This window comes from Cryptotermes secundus, unplaced genomic scaffold (genome assembly GCF_002891405.2).
Source record: "Cryptotermes secundus unplaced genomic scaffold, Csec_1.0 scaffold166, whole genome shotgun sequence".
NCBI classification, from domain to species: Eukaryota; Metazoa; Arthropoda; class Insecta; order Blattodea; family Kalotermitidae; genus Cryptotermes; species Cryptotermes secundus.
In genome coordinates this window covers 84,383-105,861 of record NW_019720562.1, presented here as the reverse complement: position 1 = coordinate 105,861, position 21,479 = coordinate 84,383, and the positions used below count along the sequence as shown (strand labels likewise).

At 37.4% G+C, this 21,479-nt stretch overlaps 1 protein-coding gene across 7 annotated transcripts in view; it reads left to right on the top strand.

Moving 5' to 3' along the window:
• LOC111868233 (cytokine receptor) overlaps nucleotides 1–21,479 on the top strand; it is a 474,286-nt gene that overhangs the window by 430,741 nt on the left and 22,066 nt on the right. For all 7 annotated transcript variants that reach the window (XR_004513445.1, XM_023858720.2, XM_023858690.2 and 4 more), the window contains 4 exons: nucleotides 7,666–7,756; nucleotides 11,365–11,431; nucleotides 17,874–17,966; nucleotides 19,475–19,618. Coding sequence is in view for 6 of the 7 variants with exons in the window: in XM_023858720.2 (XP_023714488.1) it covers nucleotides 7,666–7,756; nucleotides 11,365–11,431; nucleotides 17,874–17,966; nucleotides 19,475–19,618 (395 nt within the window). In the remaining variant the exon portion in view is untranslated. The remainder of the gene's footprint in view (nucleotides 1–7,665; nucleotides 7,757–11,364; nucleotides 11,432–17,873; nucleotides 17,967–19,474; nucleotides 19,619–21,479) is intronic.

Genomic DNA, 21,479 nt, shown 5'->3' with positions numbered 1-21,479 from the left:
CCCATTGATTCTTTCCAGAATTTCATGTACAGTTAAATACTGAAAACTGAAAGTTAACAGAAACTGTTGAAAACAATTAAATTGTTATTAATTAATAGACATTGGAAAAATGTAATATTTATAATTATTTAAGATGTTTATCTCATGGGCATATGTCCAGATACTGTGTTTTGTAAACCAGTTTTCTGAAACACCTTTTGTTTCGGGGCACAGGGAAATTCTAATTTTTAAAACATCCTTTTAGATTTATATTATCCTATGGTGACAAGGCATTTTTCCATGAAGTTAACATGTGTGTTGCAGGATGTAGATTAGGATACAGATTAGAATACACCAGTTCTGATGATAGAGTGAATTAAAAATATAGCCCAATTACAACTTTTACAAACACTTTGAGGCCATCAAATGCATTGTAAAGAGCACTTTGTAAGGATTCATTTTGATAGGATCCCCAAAATGTTTGAATGTTTGAATGCCGAATAAGATATTTAGGAATCTCTCTAAAAAGGAAATGGATTATGGTCTGTAGACCTAACACTGGCAAAAAATAATGATGGTGACAAATATGGTGGTGGTCTTGGTGGTGGTAATAGTGATTCACATTAATGCTTTCTGCTCTTTAGAGTTCTTCATAAGGCCAGTTATGACAGTTGTTGCATGTTGTGTGCTGTAGATGTGAATTTGTCATCTTGCACCAGTAAAATATCCATTATCAGTGAAATGAAATAGAACAATGGCATGTAGAATTTACGTATTCTGTCTTCCAGTTTAGTAGAATATAGGTGCTATGCCAACTACATTTCTAGGATATGAATGTTTAAATAAAATGCATTAGATTAAGATTTTTGTCTTGTTACATGTCAGTACACGTTACACGTTTTGCATTAAATTCTCAGTATAATGATAGAAATGTAGTTGTAGAGTGAGCCTGAAATATTTATGTTTAATTTATATTTGATTACATATGAGAGTATATATTTGAATTTGTTAATAAAGATATTAATTAATATGTGAGATAGATCACAAAGTGAAGTAACCAGATTTTTATTATCAAGAATGGCAATGTAATTAAGGGAAGGTGGTTCGGAGTTGTTTGCAATACAGGACTGCTTTCTTTGTGTAAGATAAATAAATGTATGATGATTTTATTGTGAAAGATTTTAATACAAAATCTGAAGTTCATCTGTATACAACAAAGTCAAGGAGAATGGGACTAGCAGGTTCAAGGATTTAAGTCCGTTTGTTCTTCCAGAATTATTTTCATAAGTTTCCATGTTATAAGTCTTAAGGAATCGGTAGAGATCTTCAGACATGGATTAAAAAGGAATCATTCACTTCATACATCTGTGGTGACATATCAGTTTAAGTACAGAAGGAGACTGAATTCTCATTTCACAAATTGCCTGTTTTGGGAAATTCTGAAACTGAGCATTACATTTTATAAGAGAGAATAAAGGAAAGTTAGTCATATTAGTACAACAATGACTGAAAAGTAAAACTATCATGTCATTATTAAGCAGTGACTACATGCAGTGAATGAAAGCCACTGTAGTCACTATATTAGTGACCTCTTTTGTTCTGTCATATTTTGAAGCTTTGTATTAATATTAAATATAGAAAACGTTGGGATGCCAAATTTTTGGAAGTGAAGCTTTGCTTGATGCCAGTATTAAATCCCCGATACATGGAAGTTCCTTGTTCCTAGCATCTGTAGGGTAAAGTACTGTATGCTGAAAACATCAAAAGTTGATAGGAATGGCATATAAATTTTGTAATCATATGAAGCAGACAGAGATGAAGAATATTAGCTTATGGGATCTAACACTGTGTAGTGTGGTAGAAGTTCACCAGTGTTCCACAGGAATATTTTGACTCCATGTTCAGGGTTGAAGAGTAAGCCAAGCCAGCAGTCAAGCAGCAGGCAGAGTAAGTTGAGCATGAAAAAACTATTATGGATATTGGCGAGGGTGGAAGCCCCATGTGAAATAATTGGGACACGGAGAAGAGTAAAAGAGTGGAGGGCTTTATAAGGACCATTTTTATCTGAGTAGAGATGTTGGAGAATGTGGAAGAAGTAGTAGCACAAGTGACTGGTGAGAGGTGAAAGTAGGTCAGGAGTAATAGGGGCTGCAGGCATGCCATAGCTCAGGCAGTTAGTTGCTGGCTTCCCACTGCAGTAGCCCAGGTTTGAGCCTGAGTCAGGTCATATGGGATTTGTTGTGAACAAAGTGGCACTGGGGCAGGTTTTCTCCCAGTACTTCGGTTTCCCCTTCCAGTCTTTATTCTACCATTTGCAGCACAATCACCATCATATATCATCTGGGGCTGGTACAGTAGGCCAGTAGTGGCTGTAGTACCAAGGGGACTCAGTCTCACCCCACTATGAATAATAATAAAAAAATGGGTGCTGGAGGTAGGTTATGGAAAGAAGGAAGAAGAGACTTGCTGTGGGTGGGAGACAGACAAGACCCTAACAGGGAGAACGTCTTCTGCCTAAGCAAGTCATGAAAACTACTCCCTGAAACACTGTAGGAAGCCTTCTTTGTAGAATTTCTCATAGGTCTCCAACCTGACCATTAGGCCCAGTGTGCAGACCCTTTTCAGGGCACTTGACACTCCAGTTTGTCAGTTTCTGTACCCTCACTACGACTGTCCTTCCTCTTCCACTTCTTTTTATGTCCCTCCATACTCTGCCTTCAGTCTCAGACTGTGTCTTTTTCTGTCCTCCTACCCACAACATCAGGGCAGCTGCTGGTTTTCATCCCCCCTGTACTCTACCTGTAGCCTGTATTACTCTCTGGCCCTACCTGTACATCCCATTAGTTGCTCATGCCACTGTTTATCTCCCCTTCTTGCATCTCTTTACTTAGACAAAAATATCTCTTATAATGTCCTTTGCTCTATCACTTTTCTTCCTGCTGCTACTGGTTTACCTAGAACTCTTTAAATTCACTTAGTGGGAGGTGGAGTCAAACTGGGTCCACTTGGCACAGCGGCCACTGATTGGCCTATTGTAGCCTGCCCTGGGTGATTATGATGATGGAGAATTTGGTGGAATGAAGATTGGCCAGGGAAACTGAAGCATTCGGAGAAAACCTGCCCCAGTGCCACTTTGTCCACCACAAATCCCACTTGATAGACCTGGGATCGAACCCGGGCCACCGCACTGGGAAGCCAGCAACTACCCACTTGAGCTGTGGCGTGGCCTGTACTTAGAACTCTTACTGTGGCGGGTATCCATGCCACTTCTTCCATGAGCAGCTGACTCTGCTTCCTGCATGCTTGGCTTACTCTTTGATTGAGAACTTGGAGGCACTCCATTCCTCAAAAGTATGTGTAAGCATCTGCTAGACTGCACAACATCACGTTCCAGAAGATGGTAGTCTTCTAGTTACTGCCGTGAGAACCTCGTATCTGACAAGTCAAAGACTCAGCCAGTGAAGGCATAATTAGGCGAAGTCTTTGACCATTCTGAAATAATATTGCATGTTGATTAATCTAATCTTATCTGCCAATTGAAAATGTGTAGTTCATGAACATGAGCATCCACATATATGCTGCATAAATAAATAGTAACAGATCATGACAAAGTCTTGGGATAATAAGTTACTGGACTCTATCATCATGTATTCTGAGAGAACACAGTGTTTCAGACACAGATCTAGTTCCCAAGATGTTGTACTCTTTCAGAATGTTATGTGGTGGTTGGCCCCAGAGCAGTGGATGGAGTCCAGAAACTTGGTTATGCCAAGTATAGTACACCATCATCAAAACCCTGTAGAATGAATTTTCATTTTGTTAACGTGATCTCTCCATGTGCTGCTGCTGTTCCATTTCCTGAGTGGGTGAAGGCTTGTATTTTTCCTTTATGCCTTAAAATTACTTGTTTGCAGCTCTGTAAAGCATGTAGTGTTTTGTTTCTTGCTGCAAAGGTACTGGTACTGAGGTTGGGGGGGGGGGTTCCAGTGTTTCTGGAGTAAAAAATAAATCATACTTGTTACTTTACAGATGTAATCTTACTTGAATCTCAGTTATTCCCTAGTAATATCCTAGTGTTATAAAAGGAGGTGTCAGCTCAATGTAGCATTGCCATGCTGTCACAAGAATAAATCCCTCTGATTCATCATCATATTTCTAGTTTCTCTGTGGTTATTTGGTTAACCAAGTTCACTTGAATTTGAGTTTAAACTTGCATTCTCTGAATTGTGAAGTTTGAAATGTTAAAAAATGTTATTTCTATATATACAGCCAGTGAATATTTTTACATTCATTCCTTAACTGGAGACATGTATTTTCACTATATTACATCCACACACAGGTGTGCATCACTGATACAAGTACATCTGCCATGTGTGTAATGATAACCTGATTGATTATTCAATTAATTGTGTAATGCAATGGAATTGTGCTTGAACAAGCACACACTAATTTGAAGTAGTGGAAAGATTATGTTGCTGGTTGAACAAAGAAGCCATTCAGTATTTTCTGTTCTTTAGAAAATGGGACTCTAGTACAAACAGGAAGTCTTTCACTTCAACCCAGATTATCTTCATACATTTTGTGGTTGTAGTACTTGTTATATAATGGTGTCTTTACTGTGGCCAAAGAGGATCTTGGTTAGTACTAGTTATAGCAGCATAAACCATGGTTGTTTGTAGAGTGCTAAAAGTTATTAGATTTCTGGAAGAAAGCGAAGTTGCAGTGGTGTCAAAATCCAAGCCAAATGAATGCAGACAATCTAAACAGTGTGAGACATGAAATTAGTAGGCATACCAGTAAAAAATTGGAAATATTTAAAGACAAAATTATGAAACAAACAGTAGAAACAAAAATGTTAGAGTTTGTAGGGACATACATAAATTTAATAAGGAATATGAACCTAGAACTGACTTGGTAAGGAATGAAAAGGATATCTGCTTCCATATTCCCACAACATTTTGAATAGATGGAAGAATTGGTTACAGCTATTGAATCTATATGGTGTTGATGTTAGGAAGACTGTAACACATACAGCCGAAAAATTGTTATCTGAGTTTAGGCTTTCTGAAGTTGGGATTGCTACAGAAAATTAAAAAAAAAATACAAATTTCCGGGTATTAATCAAATTCTACTAGAATTAGTCCAAGCAGTGGATGAAACATTACATTCTGAGATCCATGAACTTATTTATTCTGTTTGGTGCGAGGAAGAATTGCCGTGACTGTAGAAGTCTGTTATTATATCTGTTTATAAATAGTGTGACAGAGCTCACTAATAATTATCAAGGAATGCAACTAACTACATTCTATCCAACATTCTTCACTCAAGATTAACTCCACATATAGACAAAAACATTGGCTATATTTGAGTATGAATTTAAATATAATAGATCAAGTACGGATAGATTCATTTCATTTGTGACATAGTGTAGAAAACAATGGAAGTGCAGTGGGACAGGTGAAAAGAAAGATAAAGCTATCCTTGTAACAGACCATGGAGGCCTATAAGGTTGCAAGGTGAGGCTCCCACATTTTCTAGTCAATCAGGTAACAGATAGCTGTGAGGTTGTGGGCCTTATGCACTGACCGGCCACCCTTTACCTCCACAAAGATTCCTGGTACTCATTTCTGTTAGAAACTGAGCCGACACCAGGACCATAGTGCAGCTGGAAGAGTTAGGTCAATTGAAGAATTCAGTAATCTCATCGGGAACCAAACCCAGGACCTTCCAGATTGTAGCATAGTGCCTCAAACAACTCACTACATTAGCTATTTATAGACTGAGAATATGTTAAGTCAGTTACAGGAGAAGTATTGTACAATATCCTTTTTGGTATACCCACCCCTTTTTCATATAAACAAACATGCTTTAGCATCAGTATCGAAATATACAGTGTGCCAGCAGATGTAAATTTTTTATTTTTAACAAGTTTACAGGTACACATCAGTTGTTTACCAATATACGTGCTAGCTGGAAGAAAAGCACTGACTGTACCTACAAAACTTATTATGGCAATTAAAATGTGTTAAAGCAATAAATATTGCAAATTCCATGTAGATAAACATTGGCTGCATTTCCTATTCACAGTAACCTGAAACAAAAAGATGCCTTACCACTATAGCTTTCCAACTTTGCTTTGGAATATGCCATTAGGAAGGTTCAAAAACAGAAAATGCTGTGTGGACTGGAATTGAATGGGACACATCAACGTTTTATCTATGCTGATAATTATAATTTGTTAAAAAATATAAATGCAGTAAAGAAGACCTATACAGAAGCTCAGTTATCTGCAAATATAGAGGTTATTCTAGCAGTAAACATTGACAAAGCTAAGTATATGTTCGTATCTGGTCATAAAAATGAAGGACAGAGTTACAGTTTAAGCATAGCCAGTAAATCCTTTGAAAATGTGTTAAAATTCTAGTGTTTGGGGATGACAATAATAAATCAGTTATATTCAAAAAAGAAATTATGAACAAATTAAATGCAAAGAATTCTTGCTGCCTCTCATTTCAGAATCTGCTGCCTAAAAACAAAGATTAAAATGTACAAACTATGATTTTTCTTATTGTTTCATATGGGTATGAAACGTGGTCTCTCACATTAAGGTAAGATTATATAGGTGTCTGAGAAAAGGGTGCTGTGGAGAATATTTGTATCAGTGAAGAAGGAAATGTGGGAGGCTGGAGAAAGATGCATAATCAGTAGCTTTACAATTTGTTCTTCTTACCAGATATTATTAATTATTAGCGTCCTCGCTGTAGCAACTGGCTATGGGCTGGATGACAGAGGGGTTAGAGTTTGAGTCCTGGTATAGTCAAGAATTTTCTCTTCTCCATGTTGTCCAGACAAGCTCTGGGGTCCACCCAACCTCCTATCCAATGGGTGCGTGGGGCTCCTTCCCCAGGGCTAAAGTGGCAGGGCCATGAAGCTGACCACTCACCTCCACCTAGTGCCAAGGTCAAGAAAATGTGGGTCTATAAGTCCACTGCCCCATACACCTTCATGACATAGTGATTAATTAGTTAAGTGCAGGGACAACTTTACCTCTACCTTACTAAATATTATTAGGATAACGAAATCAAATAAGATGATAATGCCAGGGCATGCAGCACACATGGGAGAGAAGAAAAATGCATACAAAATGTTGGTAGGAAAACCAGAAGGAAAGAGACGGTTTGGGGAACTAGGCATATAATGGGGGATGCTATTAAAATGGACTTAAAAGAAATAATATAGGAGAGAGTTGACTGGATTCATGTGGCTTTGAACAGGGATCAGTCACAGACCCTTGTTAGCATGGTAATGAAACTTTTAGGTTCCATAAAGGCTCAGAATTTTCTCACCAGCTGAGCAACCATGGTATTAGCTTTTTAAGAAATTTTCTGCCCCATAGAGTTAGTAAGTTAGGGAACTTCAAGTGTGTCTACATGATTTCCCTAATGTCCTTGTCCAACAATCATATGTTGATTCCCTACGGAGATGGAACTGTAAAGGACCTGTGATGCTGTTAAATTCTCCAGATACAGTTCTAAACACTTGATAGTGTGGTTGAGTTGATTCAGTTCTAGCTAGACATAACAAGAAATGTGTTTCACATGTGAAATTAGGAAGATCAAGTTCCTTTAGTTGTACTTAGTATTTTTAGTAGACATGGCATTGATATCATGATATCATGTGTTGCAGTTATACCCCAGGAAATGCTTATGTTTATCTGGGTGTGTGGAGTCATCGTGTTCATTGGCCTGGCCATCCTGTTTTACTGCATGGGGAAAAGGTAAGAACTTGCCACATCAACAGGTTTTTACATGATAAGTACTATATTAAAAGTGAAAAATTAATAGTTAGCTTCATGCATACTCTAGTTAACGTATATATATATATATATATATATGAAAAGACTTCGTTATGTTCCTTTGTATGTAAAACATTAGTGCATGATTTTGTAAACGTATGCACGCACGCATATGTGTGTGCTTGCATGCATAGTACTATAGATTAAGTTTCCCTGTGAACAGATGACTTTCAGACTTACCCAGTCCACTGGTATCCAGCACACTGTCATGAGGGAGGTGATGTGACCAGGCAAGGGACTCTACACAAACTGTGGTAGATCTCTTATGTAGATTAATAGCATACTTGCTTGGGTTGCAGCATGTTTCTTTCAGGCTAAGTCTCCAGGGGTAGATGGGAAAGGTGGGGGGGAAGGGAGAGTTTTAAGTGAGCAAAAGAGAATTATTCCAGGAATTAGTAATTTGTAGCTTCGTTGGGTAAACAGGTTTCCTAGAAATACCTTGTAAGTGTTTTATTGTAGTCTGCCTGAGTTTATGGCTGTTGATGGATACTTCACAGTAATTCAGAAAAGTTGCCTTCTGAATTGAAATGCTTCTGAGAGGCTCAGGAGTCTAGAGTTACCATTGTAATGGTTTACACAGGATATGTTTCTTGAGAAATGATCATAAAAATGAACATTAAACTTCACAGTCCTAAAATTGGCCTTTTCTTCTTTCTATCATGACTCAGGATAAAGAAACTTTTTATCATTTGTATAATTTATTTTCAGGTTTTACTGTGCTTGTTTTTGACTTTAGATTAGGTACATCCAGATGTTTATTGTGGCAAGAGCATTTATGATTTCAGAAATATTTTTAAATTCTTATGTAGCTAGAAAAGCAATTAGAAAGACTGAAGTCCAGTTCCACTTACAGAATCCTTACTTGAATTCGTTCATTTCTAAGAATTCTTGTTGGCAATCAAGTTGTCTTATTGCGTTGCAAAATGCACACCGTGGGAAGCCATCTCATGCATGACTTGAGAAGCGTGCTGTTCACCGTCACAGTTTATATAAAGATAAAAAAATCTGCAGGCATGATTTGTGAGGATGTTTCTGTGAATTGATGATCATTAAGCAACTGCCCAAATAGTGACACAGCACTCTAAAAACAAAAAGTCAAACAACTGTGAATGATAACTTTATCTTGTTTTCATCCTGAACCACTGACATGAATCTAAAAATAATGATTAATATTTTTTATGAAAATATATGAAGCAGCAGTTTTCATGAAAGTGGACACTTTTGAATGGGTTGCTTCATTTATCAAGTTCACTTACCATTTAGCAGTTGGAGAAGAGATTTGTGAGAGCATTGGGTCATAATTATGCTTCAGAGACTTAGTGAGATGTTGGCTGTGACAGTTTGAAGGGAGGAACCAATTGACTGACAAGCCATTAAATTCAGACAAAGGAGGGACAGTAGAAGCTGCAAGGCTTTGAATTTTAGAGAGCAGTTTGTTTCCAAGAAGAGCTGTCAGAGAGGTGTGAAAAAATGAGTTTGATTGATCTTGGCTTTGTGATTGCTTCTAGAAGCACATCATTTCGGAACTGAATGGGGGTGGGGGCCAAAGAGAATCAGTTCAGTCATATAGGATAATGTTATTTCTTGTAATGTAGCCATGCACACTTTTAAGTTTTTGTTCCTATCTTAAAATTGTTCACACTTGATAACAGTGATCATAAATACAGTGTTTATGAACATCTGATTTAGTGATTGGAGCTGTTCTTCCAAATTGTAATTTTTCTACATAGTTTTTAAATGATGGGTTCATTTCTTAGACTACATGGCATCACATCCCAGAATTTGGTACTCTTCAGGTTCATGTATTTTTGAACTGCCATGCATTAAAGGTAATGACAGTGTGATCATATTAGGGCTTCCTGCAAAATTGGGTTACTCAGGTGGAAGAATTGGTCATTTCTCACATCTAGCTGAGTCATGGAGATCTAGACTACTTGCAGAACAATCAAGCCTGTGGCCCAACAGTTTACATAAGAAACTTACCTAGATTACAGGAGATGCTGGAAATGCTGTCCTTTGTTATCAAGAGAATTTTCAAACCTAGCTTCAATTACATCATTGCTAGTCACAAGCCAAATTAGAATGCTGAATGCTCACTGAACAGAAATTTAATGAAGTTACTGCCAGGCTCAAACTTTCTCCTTGGAAGTTTTTCAGGTGCTTTTCATAGGTGAACAGATTTTCAAGTTTGAAGTTTACTCTGTTTGTGGGGATAACACATGTGGAGGTATGAAGGGGTATATGTGTAAAAACCAAGAGCATTTCCAGCATGTGCTGTAATCTGGATAAGTTTTATTTGTAATGTGTTAGGCTGTAGGCTTGTCAGTTCTGCTGTAGGTTGAATTTACACAACCATACTAGATGCGAGGAGTGCCCAACTCTTCTGCTTGAACAGTTCAGCGATTTGTGGGGTATTGTAAGATGACCACTCTGTATGTGAAAAGTTCTCACTTCAGGTATACTATCAAAGTAAATTTATATTTTCAGTTTGCTGTTAGAGATGATTGTGTTACTTTACCTCTCTGTATTATGGAATTGGTTTTACAAAATTCCATGAAATGAATTTAAGCAAATTATACCAAAAAGAACATGCATTTAGCATACTTGACCACAAAATGGTGGGGGTGAGAGGATATGTATGGATCTAAGCAAGATGAAGAACCGGGATAATGGAGAAACTTCTAATGAGCTTAAAATCTTGTACTTTTCAGCTGTAATCTTTAGGATGATAATGCTGAAACTTATGATTGATAGGGCATGGAGCACACAAGGGAGAAACAAAAATCTATAGAAATGCAAAATTATGTGAGAAAAGACAATGAGATAGGCAGGAGGATAATAGGAAATTCATCTTAGATAAGAAGTTGTAAAAGGTGCAAAGTGAAGTGAATGAACTGTCTGAAGCATTGTGATGTCAGTTATGAGCCTTCAGGTACTGTTAACAGGATAACATTTACTGCTGAGCTAAGTAACCATCATTTTGCTGAAGCAAGACTACTTATTTTAATTCACTTTAGTTAGTATGTTAAGTACCTTAATAGCTTTAGTACATTAAGTATCCTTGGACATTTATGTGTTTATCCATCTCTAGAGTGTATATAGAGTGGAATATGAAGTGGTATCGTAATTATGAATCATGAAAGGGAAAGTAGAAGGAAATGGTTGTGACACATATTGTGGTGCTGTTCCTTAGTTCTCTTTTAGAGATAGAAGAAAATTATAAGATATCTTGGTCCAGATAGCAGATCTCTGGATCAAGGTTCAAACCCAAGACCAGCAAAATATGAAGATTTACTAATCATTGCACTCTAATGTTCAGTTATGTTATAGTCTGTTGGTCAGAATTATATGATAATTTTTGGATGTGGTATGCTGAATTGTATTATGAAAATTTGACATTTTTTTTACCATGTTTAAGGACTTGGAATATGTAATTTTATGTTGGTTAGTGGTGGTGACTTAATTATTTACTTCTAGATAAGCTACAGAAACTGATATGCTGTATAAAAGTATTAATTTCTTTGTTTCAGGGCTTGGCTTAGATGCAAGGAAATGCAAGATGTAGAAGTGAAGTTGCCACCAGGCCTGGCTCCATCTGTAAGTATCCACATACAGTTTAATTGTGCAAAATGTGCATTAACATTATGAAGTAAATGCTAGCCCAGTTTTAATGAGATTTGAGATTCACGCATTTTTTTATTTAGGTTTTATGATAATGTTTCTTTATGTTTATTTAGCTTTGTGTAGAAGTGAGGGTGGGTAGGAGGGAAGGCACTGAAATTACCTCATGAAATATAATATTTGAAGCTTTCATGGTGACTGAAGGTGGTAAAATTTCCTTTGGTGACCAGTTGTATCAGTTCAGAGTTAAAGTTAGGAGTTTCAAACACCTTCTCTATCACTGTCAAAAAGGAATGATGTCTATTAAATGTTGGGCTGAACTCTCATATTTGATGTGGATGTTGCCTGAGGAGATGTTCATACCTTGTGGAAGTTTTGTATTGTTTTATGTGGGGAGGGAATTACTAATAATGTTTAGAATATAAATAAGCAGTTCAGCCCTGGAATTTTCAGCTCATGAGGTAGATACATTATAAAAGTGAAACACATTTGCAGTCAGTGATAGTTACACATTCCTCTGTATGATACATGATCATAAGTACTGAGGCTGAATATCTGGAAACTAATATATTGGACATCTAAAAAAGGCTGTGCCATAGCTCAAGCAGTTAGTCACTGGCTTTCCACCACAGTGGCCCAGGTTTGATCCCGGGTCTGGTCAAGTGGTATTTGTGGTGGACAAAGTGGCACTGGGGCAGATTTTCTCTGAGTACTTCAGTTTCCCCTGCGAATCTTCATTCCACCAATTGCTACACAATCACCCTGACCTATCATCTGGGGCTGGTACAATAGGCGAGAAGTGGCATCAGTACAAGGGACTTAGTCCCACCCCACTAGCAATAAAAAAATATTGGACATCTAGTGATAGGAATAGCTCCTTCAGTGCATACACATTTGTTCTGCTGTACCTGCCAATGCTGGAACCAACTCGCAGACTCGTTTATTTTAATCACCAAGACCTGCATTGCAACATGTTCACTTGTTTCCACATTATCAATCCTCTTTCTTTGGGGGTTTCTTAATTTTGGGGAGCAGAAAAATCTCACATGGAGCCACATCTGGTAGGTAATGAGGCTGTCTGAGTTGTACAGCACCATGTTAAGCTTTAAAAAAATTCAATTCAAGCTGGGCTGAACAGGTACATTCTCATGGTGAATTTACTACTTGTTGGGAGTCCCACATTTTCTCCTGTCTACATTGCAGTGGATCACAGAGATGTCAGCATTTGTAAATATAAATGTTGGTAATAGTGTGATCTTGTGGATCATAATCGTGGTTCACAACACCCTTATAATTGAAATCATTGTCACATTGGTAATGACTGTTGCTTAGTTTGGGATCATATCCATAGACCCGTCTTTCATTACCTATTATGGCATGCATTTTAGGAAGTTTTCATTGGTTTCAGCACATTCTAGCAATTCGGAAGCCACAGACAGGCAGTCCTTCTGCTTCTGTCAGTAATTATGGACTAGAATTTACTGAGACATACCTCATTTCTAAATCTTTTGTTAAAATTGCCCAACATGATCCATAAAAAATTCCTCCTTCAGTAAGTTCTCAAATAGTCCCATGTCATTTTGCACTTAATGCCGCACTTGGGTTGAAAAGCTTGCCAGTTTCAGCAAATATTCATATGACTTTAAAATGATGTGACTGCTCACAAATGCATGTTCTGTTCGTTGTTGCATCTCAAAATAATATTTGCATCAATTAGCAACCTCCAGTTACCACTTTTGCAGTGTTTTCACAAAATGTAATGCACATGGCTTGTTCTGTACTAAAATTGGTATGCAGCAAAATCACTCCAGCTTCAAACAGTGACCATTAATGACTATAGCAGACTTGCTCTAAACATTCCTGAACATGCAGTATTCTTATATTATTCTTATTATTATTCTTACATTCTTATATTCTTTATAGCCATGTCCATCTGCAGTCTGATTCATCCCACATAAATTCCCATGTGAGTTGAGATTCAGTACTTCTTGTTCACAAGTGTTATATTGTGTTTGTTATGGTTGGTCAGTTGCTGGTGCTCTTTGTAATTGGTTGTGTGTCAGAAATGTTACATACATCAAATAGCAATGGTTGAACTTGTGAAGGATTTCCATATAGATAGTAATGAATAAGGTGATGTTTAGACATGCAAATGGCTGAAGAAAAAATTGAAGGAAAGCAAAACATTTCATTACTTTGCTGTTACGAGTGTAATTTCATACAGTTCAAGTACAAAGGCGGTTAAATTAGTGCATCGTATACAGGAATGATATTGATTGTACGGTTAATTATTGACATCAGGAAATTCAAATCTTTTTTTTTCTTCTTCTTATTGTTAATGTTTTTGCTGTGTGATGTCAGGAGTTCTCATGGTAATGACTATGAAGATTAGTGTCTTCTGCGATGTGATAACATGCAGTTTGATAGTTCGGTTCCATTACTTCAGGGGAAACTCCTGCCTTCATCTTGAGGCTACTTCCTATAAAATTGCATAGTGTCACATTCCAGAAGATGGTAATCTGCATTTATTTGTTCCCATTCACTGAGATTTAGCCTAGTGATATGAGCTAAATTTATTTAGTGGGCCCCATGGAGTAGGTAGCTTCCTTGCAACCTGAAGATGGAGGGAGATCATTGTTCAAGACACCATATGTCTTTCTTAACTAAACAATGGACAGTGTTCGTAGAGAAAATGTATATTCCCATGGTGATACAAGACCACTGTTACAGAATGTTAGAAGAATGATATGTTAGACGTGAGTAGTCAGTGGGGGGCATGCGGTAGTGTAGATGGTTGAGGCACTATGCTACAAGCTGGAAGGTCGTGGGTTCAAGTCCGATGAGGTCATAGGATTTTTTTCAATTGACCTAATCCTTCCAGCCGCACTATGACCCAGGGGTTCACTCAGCCTCTAATAGAAATGAGTACCAGGAATCAAATAATTTTCCTGGGGAGTAGAGGGTGGCCGGCGCGTAAGGCTGACAACCTTACCGCCATCTTTGAGCTGATTGTCTAGATAATGTGGGACCTTCAACAGCTCACAACCCTATGGGCCTTCACAGCCTGCTACAGGGATAGCTTTACTTTTTTTACTTTATGAGTAGTCAGTGAGTCTAGTCTGTATTCAGCCTAAAATTATGGTTGTTACAGATTAGGTTCTTCTTGCAGGGTTGTGTTCATTGGTGGAATTTGGTAGTAGCAATGCTACATGTGAAGAGGTCTATTATCAGAGCATTGGCTGCAAGATGAGTCCTTAGTATTAGAGAAGGGAAGGACAGTAATCTATTGGTTTCTTGGAATGAAAACCTAATTTCTGACCTTTCATTTTAATGGATTATCATTTTAATGACTTCTTTAGATATTGTCACATGTATGAGTGACTGTAGATGGGGTTTTGATTGGTAATTGAATTTATTGAACACTTAACAGATCATAACTACAAGTAACTATAGCACTGTCACTAATTCACATGCTCAGCAGTTCATTACAACACATACTAAGTCTTCTCAGTCTGCATTGTTTTCGTCAGTTGTTGTCTGGTAAATGCCATAGACCCCTCAGCTTCCATGCCCATGTCCATAATGGTCAGCAACTGTCTCACAACTAACTAAACTCTAGACTTGCCATGCTTAAAACACCTCAGCATGGGCCACATAGAAATCACATTTTCCCACAGCCCTCCTATTGTTGCATGACATCACTGTGGATGTGATGTGTTCCTCGGTTGCATGTGTCTGAACTATTACCTAGCAGTGGGTCTACAATGCAACAGTATGTTGAAATTGCCATGGTGACAGTTCATTATGTTACCACATACAGTGTGTAATTGAAGCAATTGTTGTGATGAGTCACAAAACATCTAGTAATGTGCAAACTCCAGATTATAGCTTTAGGTTATAGGTTTACTTAATTCTTATTTTTATTTACATACCAAATTATATTTTCAGTGTTATAACACAATATTCACTTAAAATGCCCTTATTAACACTTTGCACAGTGGCAATTTAAATGTTTAAATCACCCTGGGGTCCGGCATTTTTATACCTACTACCCTAACTTGTGGACTGTTCACTTTAAAAATTAATATAAAATCTCCTAATTAATTTTATGAACTAAAATTTTTGGAGAACACTTACCAGTGCTCCTAGAAGTGCTTGAGAGTATGATATTTCTGGAAACGTTCCCCTTTGTGAAGTGGCATTACACAGAACTTGCACATGTAGACAGTCATACTCCTTCCTTTTGTTGTGTACTGCGCAAACACGGCATCGCCTAGAAGGCTGCTTCCCCTTGGCATGTTCACTCTTCACAATTTTCACGAAGGTACGTTTCCGCATATGACCCTAGAGTCGCCCAGGGGTGTCAAAATGAGGCCTACGTGGGGTGGGAGTAGACAGCCCTGGTTGTACTAAGACTGTGTCTGCCGCCGGTTCTGCTGCCACCGTGTGGTCTGTAGCCCAGGCTTTTGCCACATTCAGAAGAAATGCCTTGTATTTCAATTTTTGAATCAGGGTTTAGATTTTTGAAAACCAAAAATGAATTGAAAATGGCACAATCTGTTGACCAATACTCTTTCATATTATCCCTCCTTGTATGGCCCATTAGAAAGATAATTGCAAAAAATTTTTCTCATTTCTGCTGAAGTGACATCCATCCACTTCAAAGCCTTATAACTTCCGTCATAATGTTCACGGTGTTTGAGATAGTATCTGTTAGTTTCTGACATAGCATGTCAAAGAAACTATCTCCAAAAAACAGTTCCACTACTTCAGACACTTGCGTTGGGTCCGATGGAATTTGCTTCACCCCCTGGATTTCCAGTAAACTGTCCCAAAGCAGGCGTTTTGTCTACTTTTCCTCATGTGGCTCTCCCCGCAATGTTGCTACCTGCACTTTCGTCAGAGCTACTGTCACTTTCACTTTCACTTTCTGTGGCCACAATTTTTTGTTCGCCCCTGCCACACTCACTATCAGATTGTGAGTCGCTAATACTACAAGACTCACAAAGGACGTCAGATAGCTCATCGGAGAACAAGTCAGATATTTCTTGTTCTCCGGGAAAACGCTTGAACCTCAACCTCTTCTGACCTTGATCCATTTTGCACTAGTAACTTCCTGCCTGGTGCATGCAGCTGGAAGATGAACAAAGGCATTTTCTTTTGGAGTGAGAAAGGAAAACAGTTGGGTCATAAACAGCGGCATCATGTTACTGACTACGAAGCAAACATTCAAGCAGTCTATCATGCACCAGTCATGCGTCTGCCTGGTGCCAGTGCAAGGTATAGTGTGTTTCAACATAACATGTCCTAAAGTCATAAAAATATGCCACCGGTCCGCAAAGTGTTAAAATTGTGTTATCACTTTTGGCTAATTTTCTTGTACTAAACCTGATTTACTTTGCTTCATAAATACCTATCATTATGCCTGATGTGACTCCTTCGCACAGAGCCAGTTTGACCATGAAACACCAAAAATTCAGGTACAACGGTACAAAAGCAATTGTCATACAAAACCCTGACTACCTGTCAAAATGCACTCCCAATATCATGAAGTATACTCTATATTAAAAGAGTTTTAAACATGACTTTGGTTGTTAATACATCTATTGTGTTTCCTGCAGCCTATTGTAAACATATTGACTCAACTGTTGCATTGCACCATTTATAAGAAGTGTGCTGTGATTCAGTTTTTGAGTGAAATGGTGCAAAAACTTTAGTTTCCTCTGCCTCATCTGCTGTATAGTTTGGATCTCATCCTTTTACCTTTTTGGACCATTAAAGCATGTTACATGCTTGCTAATTTTCTAGACATGGAAGAGGTAATGTTTATTTGGCTAGCTACTGAAGATGTTTTTAAATGGCATTGAGATGCTAGCAGGCCAATGTAACAAGTGTTTGGAGAAGCAAGGGTACCACATTGAAAAGTGACGCTCTTTGTCTGCTTACCTCTTGTAGATGTAATAAAGAAATAAATTACCTTTATATTCTGGATTTCCCTTGTATGGAACTGTAAGATTAGAAAATAAACAATGCTGAACTGTGCTGTGCAACAGTGCATTGAAAACTTAGACCATAGAGCATACTGTGGGGCTTTCTCCTTTACTTTGTACAAGATAAAAGCTGTTCGTAATGTACAAGATGATAGGCTGTTATATGAATCTTTTTATTAAACAGTAAAGAGATTATGTAACAGATTATTTAATATATAATTACTTGGAAGGGAAAGGAGCTGAAACAGTTTTCAGATTTAGAATTTACATAGAATACTTTTTATCTAGGAACCCCCAGGTACTTCTCACTGAACCTTAAGAGTTCTTTGGAACATGCTTTGGAATATTACTACCCCAGATTATCCCAAACAGTTTAAAGAGATCAAATGCTTTTTCACACTGAGTGTATGATGTTTCTGTTTCTGCAGGAGAAGGAAAAGGACCATGAATATTGGCCACCAGTTGATGCTCACGATCATATATCAGGAAAACCCCGCTCCAATGCTTCAGCTGATGAAGAAGTAAGTTTGTAATTATCTTCATAAGCAGTTTACATTTACAGTGGCCTAATGTGATGTGTCATAATCAATGACTGGGAGTGTGACACATTCACTACTGTTACCACCACCCTCTAGTAACAAAGCATTTCTCTGTTTATCATGTGGTAAGTGTATAAACAGAGACTGGGAGCCTGAAGTAAGTGGGCAGTGAGTTTTAGTTCATAGTGCACACACGTGGCACATCTGACATTCTCCCCTACCCTTTAATATATTTTGAATCCAATGTAGTAAGTGTAACATACTAAATTTCGATTTCAAAACATCAATTGTTTGATAAATTTCTTATATTTCCCATTTTGCATGCGGTCATATAGTTGGTTGAGGCACTATGCTACAAGTTGGAAGGTCGCGGGTTCAAGTCCTGATGAGGTCATGGGATTTTTTTCCAATTGATCTAATCCTTCTGGCCGCACTATGGCCCTGGGGTTGACTCAGCCTCTAACAGAAATGAGTACCAGGAATTAATTAAATAATTTTCCTGGGGAGTAAAGCGCAGCCGGCGCGTAAGGCTGACAACCTTAGCGCCATCTTTGAGCCGATTGTCTAGATAATGTGGAACCCTCAATGTCTCACAACCCTATGGGCCTTCATGACCTGTTACAAGGATAGCTTTACTTTACTAATGAATGTTACCTCCTTTCTGTGTTAACGCCATATTATTAACATTTTCTTATATGTGTAGTTTGTATTTGCTTTTCACTTAATTTTGGGATTAATTACCAAATCATAAATTTTGTACTGAAAGAACTGATAGGTTGATTATAAAATCTTCTGACAATTTAAAGAAGAATATTTATGCAGTCTCAGTACATAAGGAATCCAATCCCATATTTTTGTGCTCTGCATTAATGCAAAATATAAATGTGAGGGAATATTACTATGAATAAGCTTAGATAAAATTTCTTTGCAAAAATGAAGAAGTTCTTCACACTAAGCTTATTCTTCTTCTTCTCCTCCTCCTATTCCTGTTGCTCCACTTGGAGCATAGGGCATCCATGAAACGTTTCATTTCACTTCAGTTTCTTAACCTAAGACAGTCGGTAGAACTCCTTGGATAGATCAGCCCATCCTAAGTCTGCTACCTGACACAAACCCAGAATAAACAAACAGGCATCCATGCCTTGAGTGGGATCCAAATCCATAATCCCAGTGTTGAAGCAGGTGAAAGCATTTCATACCTTATACCTTGTGGCTGCTGTGATCAGCTCATGCTGAGCAATCACAAAGAAATTGAGACTGACATCAGAGTAGTGGCAGAAACAAATGTGAATGAAAGTGAGTTTGGTGTTTCATCATTACTTACAACTATTGCTGGCTTTTGGAAATTGTGAATATTGAACACATTTTGAGGCTTTTCCCAATATTCATGCAGGGGACTGGAGGGTGACTGCAGAAATAGCAATATTTGATTCTTGTGAATGCAGTATCTAAATAAATATCCCATTCCTATCTTATTTATATTCTTATAGTACTTGCTGGATAAAAAGGAGGAGAGATATGGACGCAATCCAAGTGGAGACAGTAGTGGGTGCAGTTCTGGGCATGAAAGTGTGTCATCCTCTCTGAAATCTGGCACACAGTTCTCTTCTGATTCGGGCACTGAAGTCGATCAGGTGAGATATGCGTCTGTGCTGTCATGTTTATAGAACTGAGACTGCACCATGTCAGTACAAATGATTTAACTGTCTTAAGAATTATTTTAACTACTCACAAAACACATTTTGATAATTTGGGCAGCTGTCAGTTATCCAATTTAATAATTTTGACTGAATGTGTAATTCAAAAAGGAACATTGGACTGATTATATTTAGAAATAAGCAGTAGGCAGTTGTTTTTAATTGTACCATATACAGCACAAAGAGGGTATTTACTTGCATTTTATAATTTTTTCAGGTACAGGTATCCCTCATTTTATGAACACTTAATATAGGAATTTTTGCTACAGTGAAATGTGTTAGTATCTGTTTCTCACTTAATCAACTTAATTTTCATTACATTGTATGACCTATGTATCTAAGAAGTTTATTATTATTATTATTTTCTGAAGGCAGAGAAATACATACAAGGCATGGGGAAAAACAGACATCCCCAGTCATGTGTATCTCCCACTTTCCCAATCTGTACACATAGATCATTGTAATTGTACAGAATCAGCTGTGCTCTTGATGCTTACATTTTATTGATAAATATCCATGTTATTTGTGTCCATCATGGCTCCCAGATAGTGAAAGTGGTTACAAGATGTATAGAAAAGCCAGAGAAACTAAGGAGAGCAATGAGTTTGGCTGCAAGCTTCATTGTTGCATTGTACCAGCTATGAGGAAATAAGTGTGATAAACTAATACAATGTTATTTGCAACAGGAAGTATAGAGAAACAATACTGGCTTTAACTCATGCTTATTTACCATCAAAAGACATGCATTTAAATGACTGGGGGATTTTTTCCAGGATTTGTGAACGAGTGGGTGACTTTTGCATGTAAAGTAATGGGAATATCACATTCAGCTTATGAGGTTTCACCTTATGAATAGTCTTTTTCTTTGAATGAATTACCTTCATAAGTTGAGGGACACCTGTATTTCCTTGAGTTTTCATGGGCTTAAAATACAGGTAACACAAAATGTTCATTATTGAACCATTGTTATTTTTTGAGTATCATTATGTTGAACGTATGAAATGAAGGTCACATACCCTAAATGCTGAATGACAGTTCAGTTAGTGAATCAGAATTGATGATAGGATAGTGTTTTGTAGGATTCAGTTTTATTTAGGCTGCTTTCAAACTGAAATCTTATTTTTACTTGATCAAGTACCTAAAACCCTTATATGAAGGAAGACATAATCAGTGATTGTACGGTAATAATTTATAAGATCTTAGGTTTTCACAGTGGTGAAGACTAATATTGTGGTCTTCTAGGTTGTGGTACTGTGTATTCAGGTTGGTGAATATGAATATTTTAGAGGAAAATACTACCTACTCAGGGTATAGTTGGTACACACCTACTGGACTATATTGTGTAGTAACCAGAATGCCACAGAATCAGTGATTTGTTAATAAAAAATGGTACCGATTATATTAAAGTCTTTCAAGTTTTCTGAATATGAGTAAATGTGAATGGTTATTTCCAAAAAGAGTCACTAGGTAAATTAAGCTGCCTGTTCATATCTTACCCAATTTATTGAACTTGGGAGTTACATGTGCACTTGATGAATTCCTTTTACTTTGTTATTGAGGTTGCTTGTCCATACTGATGCGTATAACCTGCAGTTTCATTTGCACTGTAGTAAATATGAACATCAACTTATGACGAAGTTTCATTAATTTGAAATTTGAGGGTAATGGAAAATTTTTAGAACTTATATGGTCATTTATTTTCTGCAGAAGGAAGCCATGGGAGATCTTATTTTAGCAGTAATTATTAAGTATACTTCATGTTATATGGATGTATACTCACTTTATTTGTAAATATTAT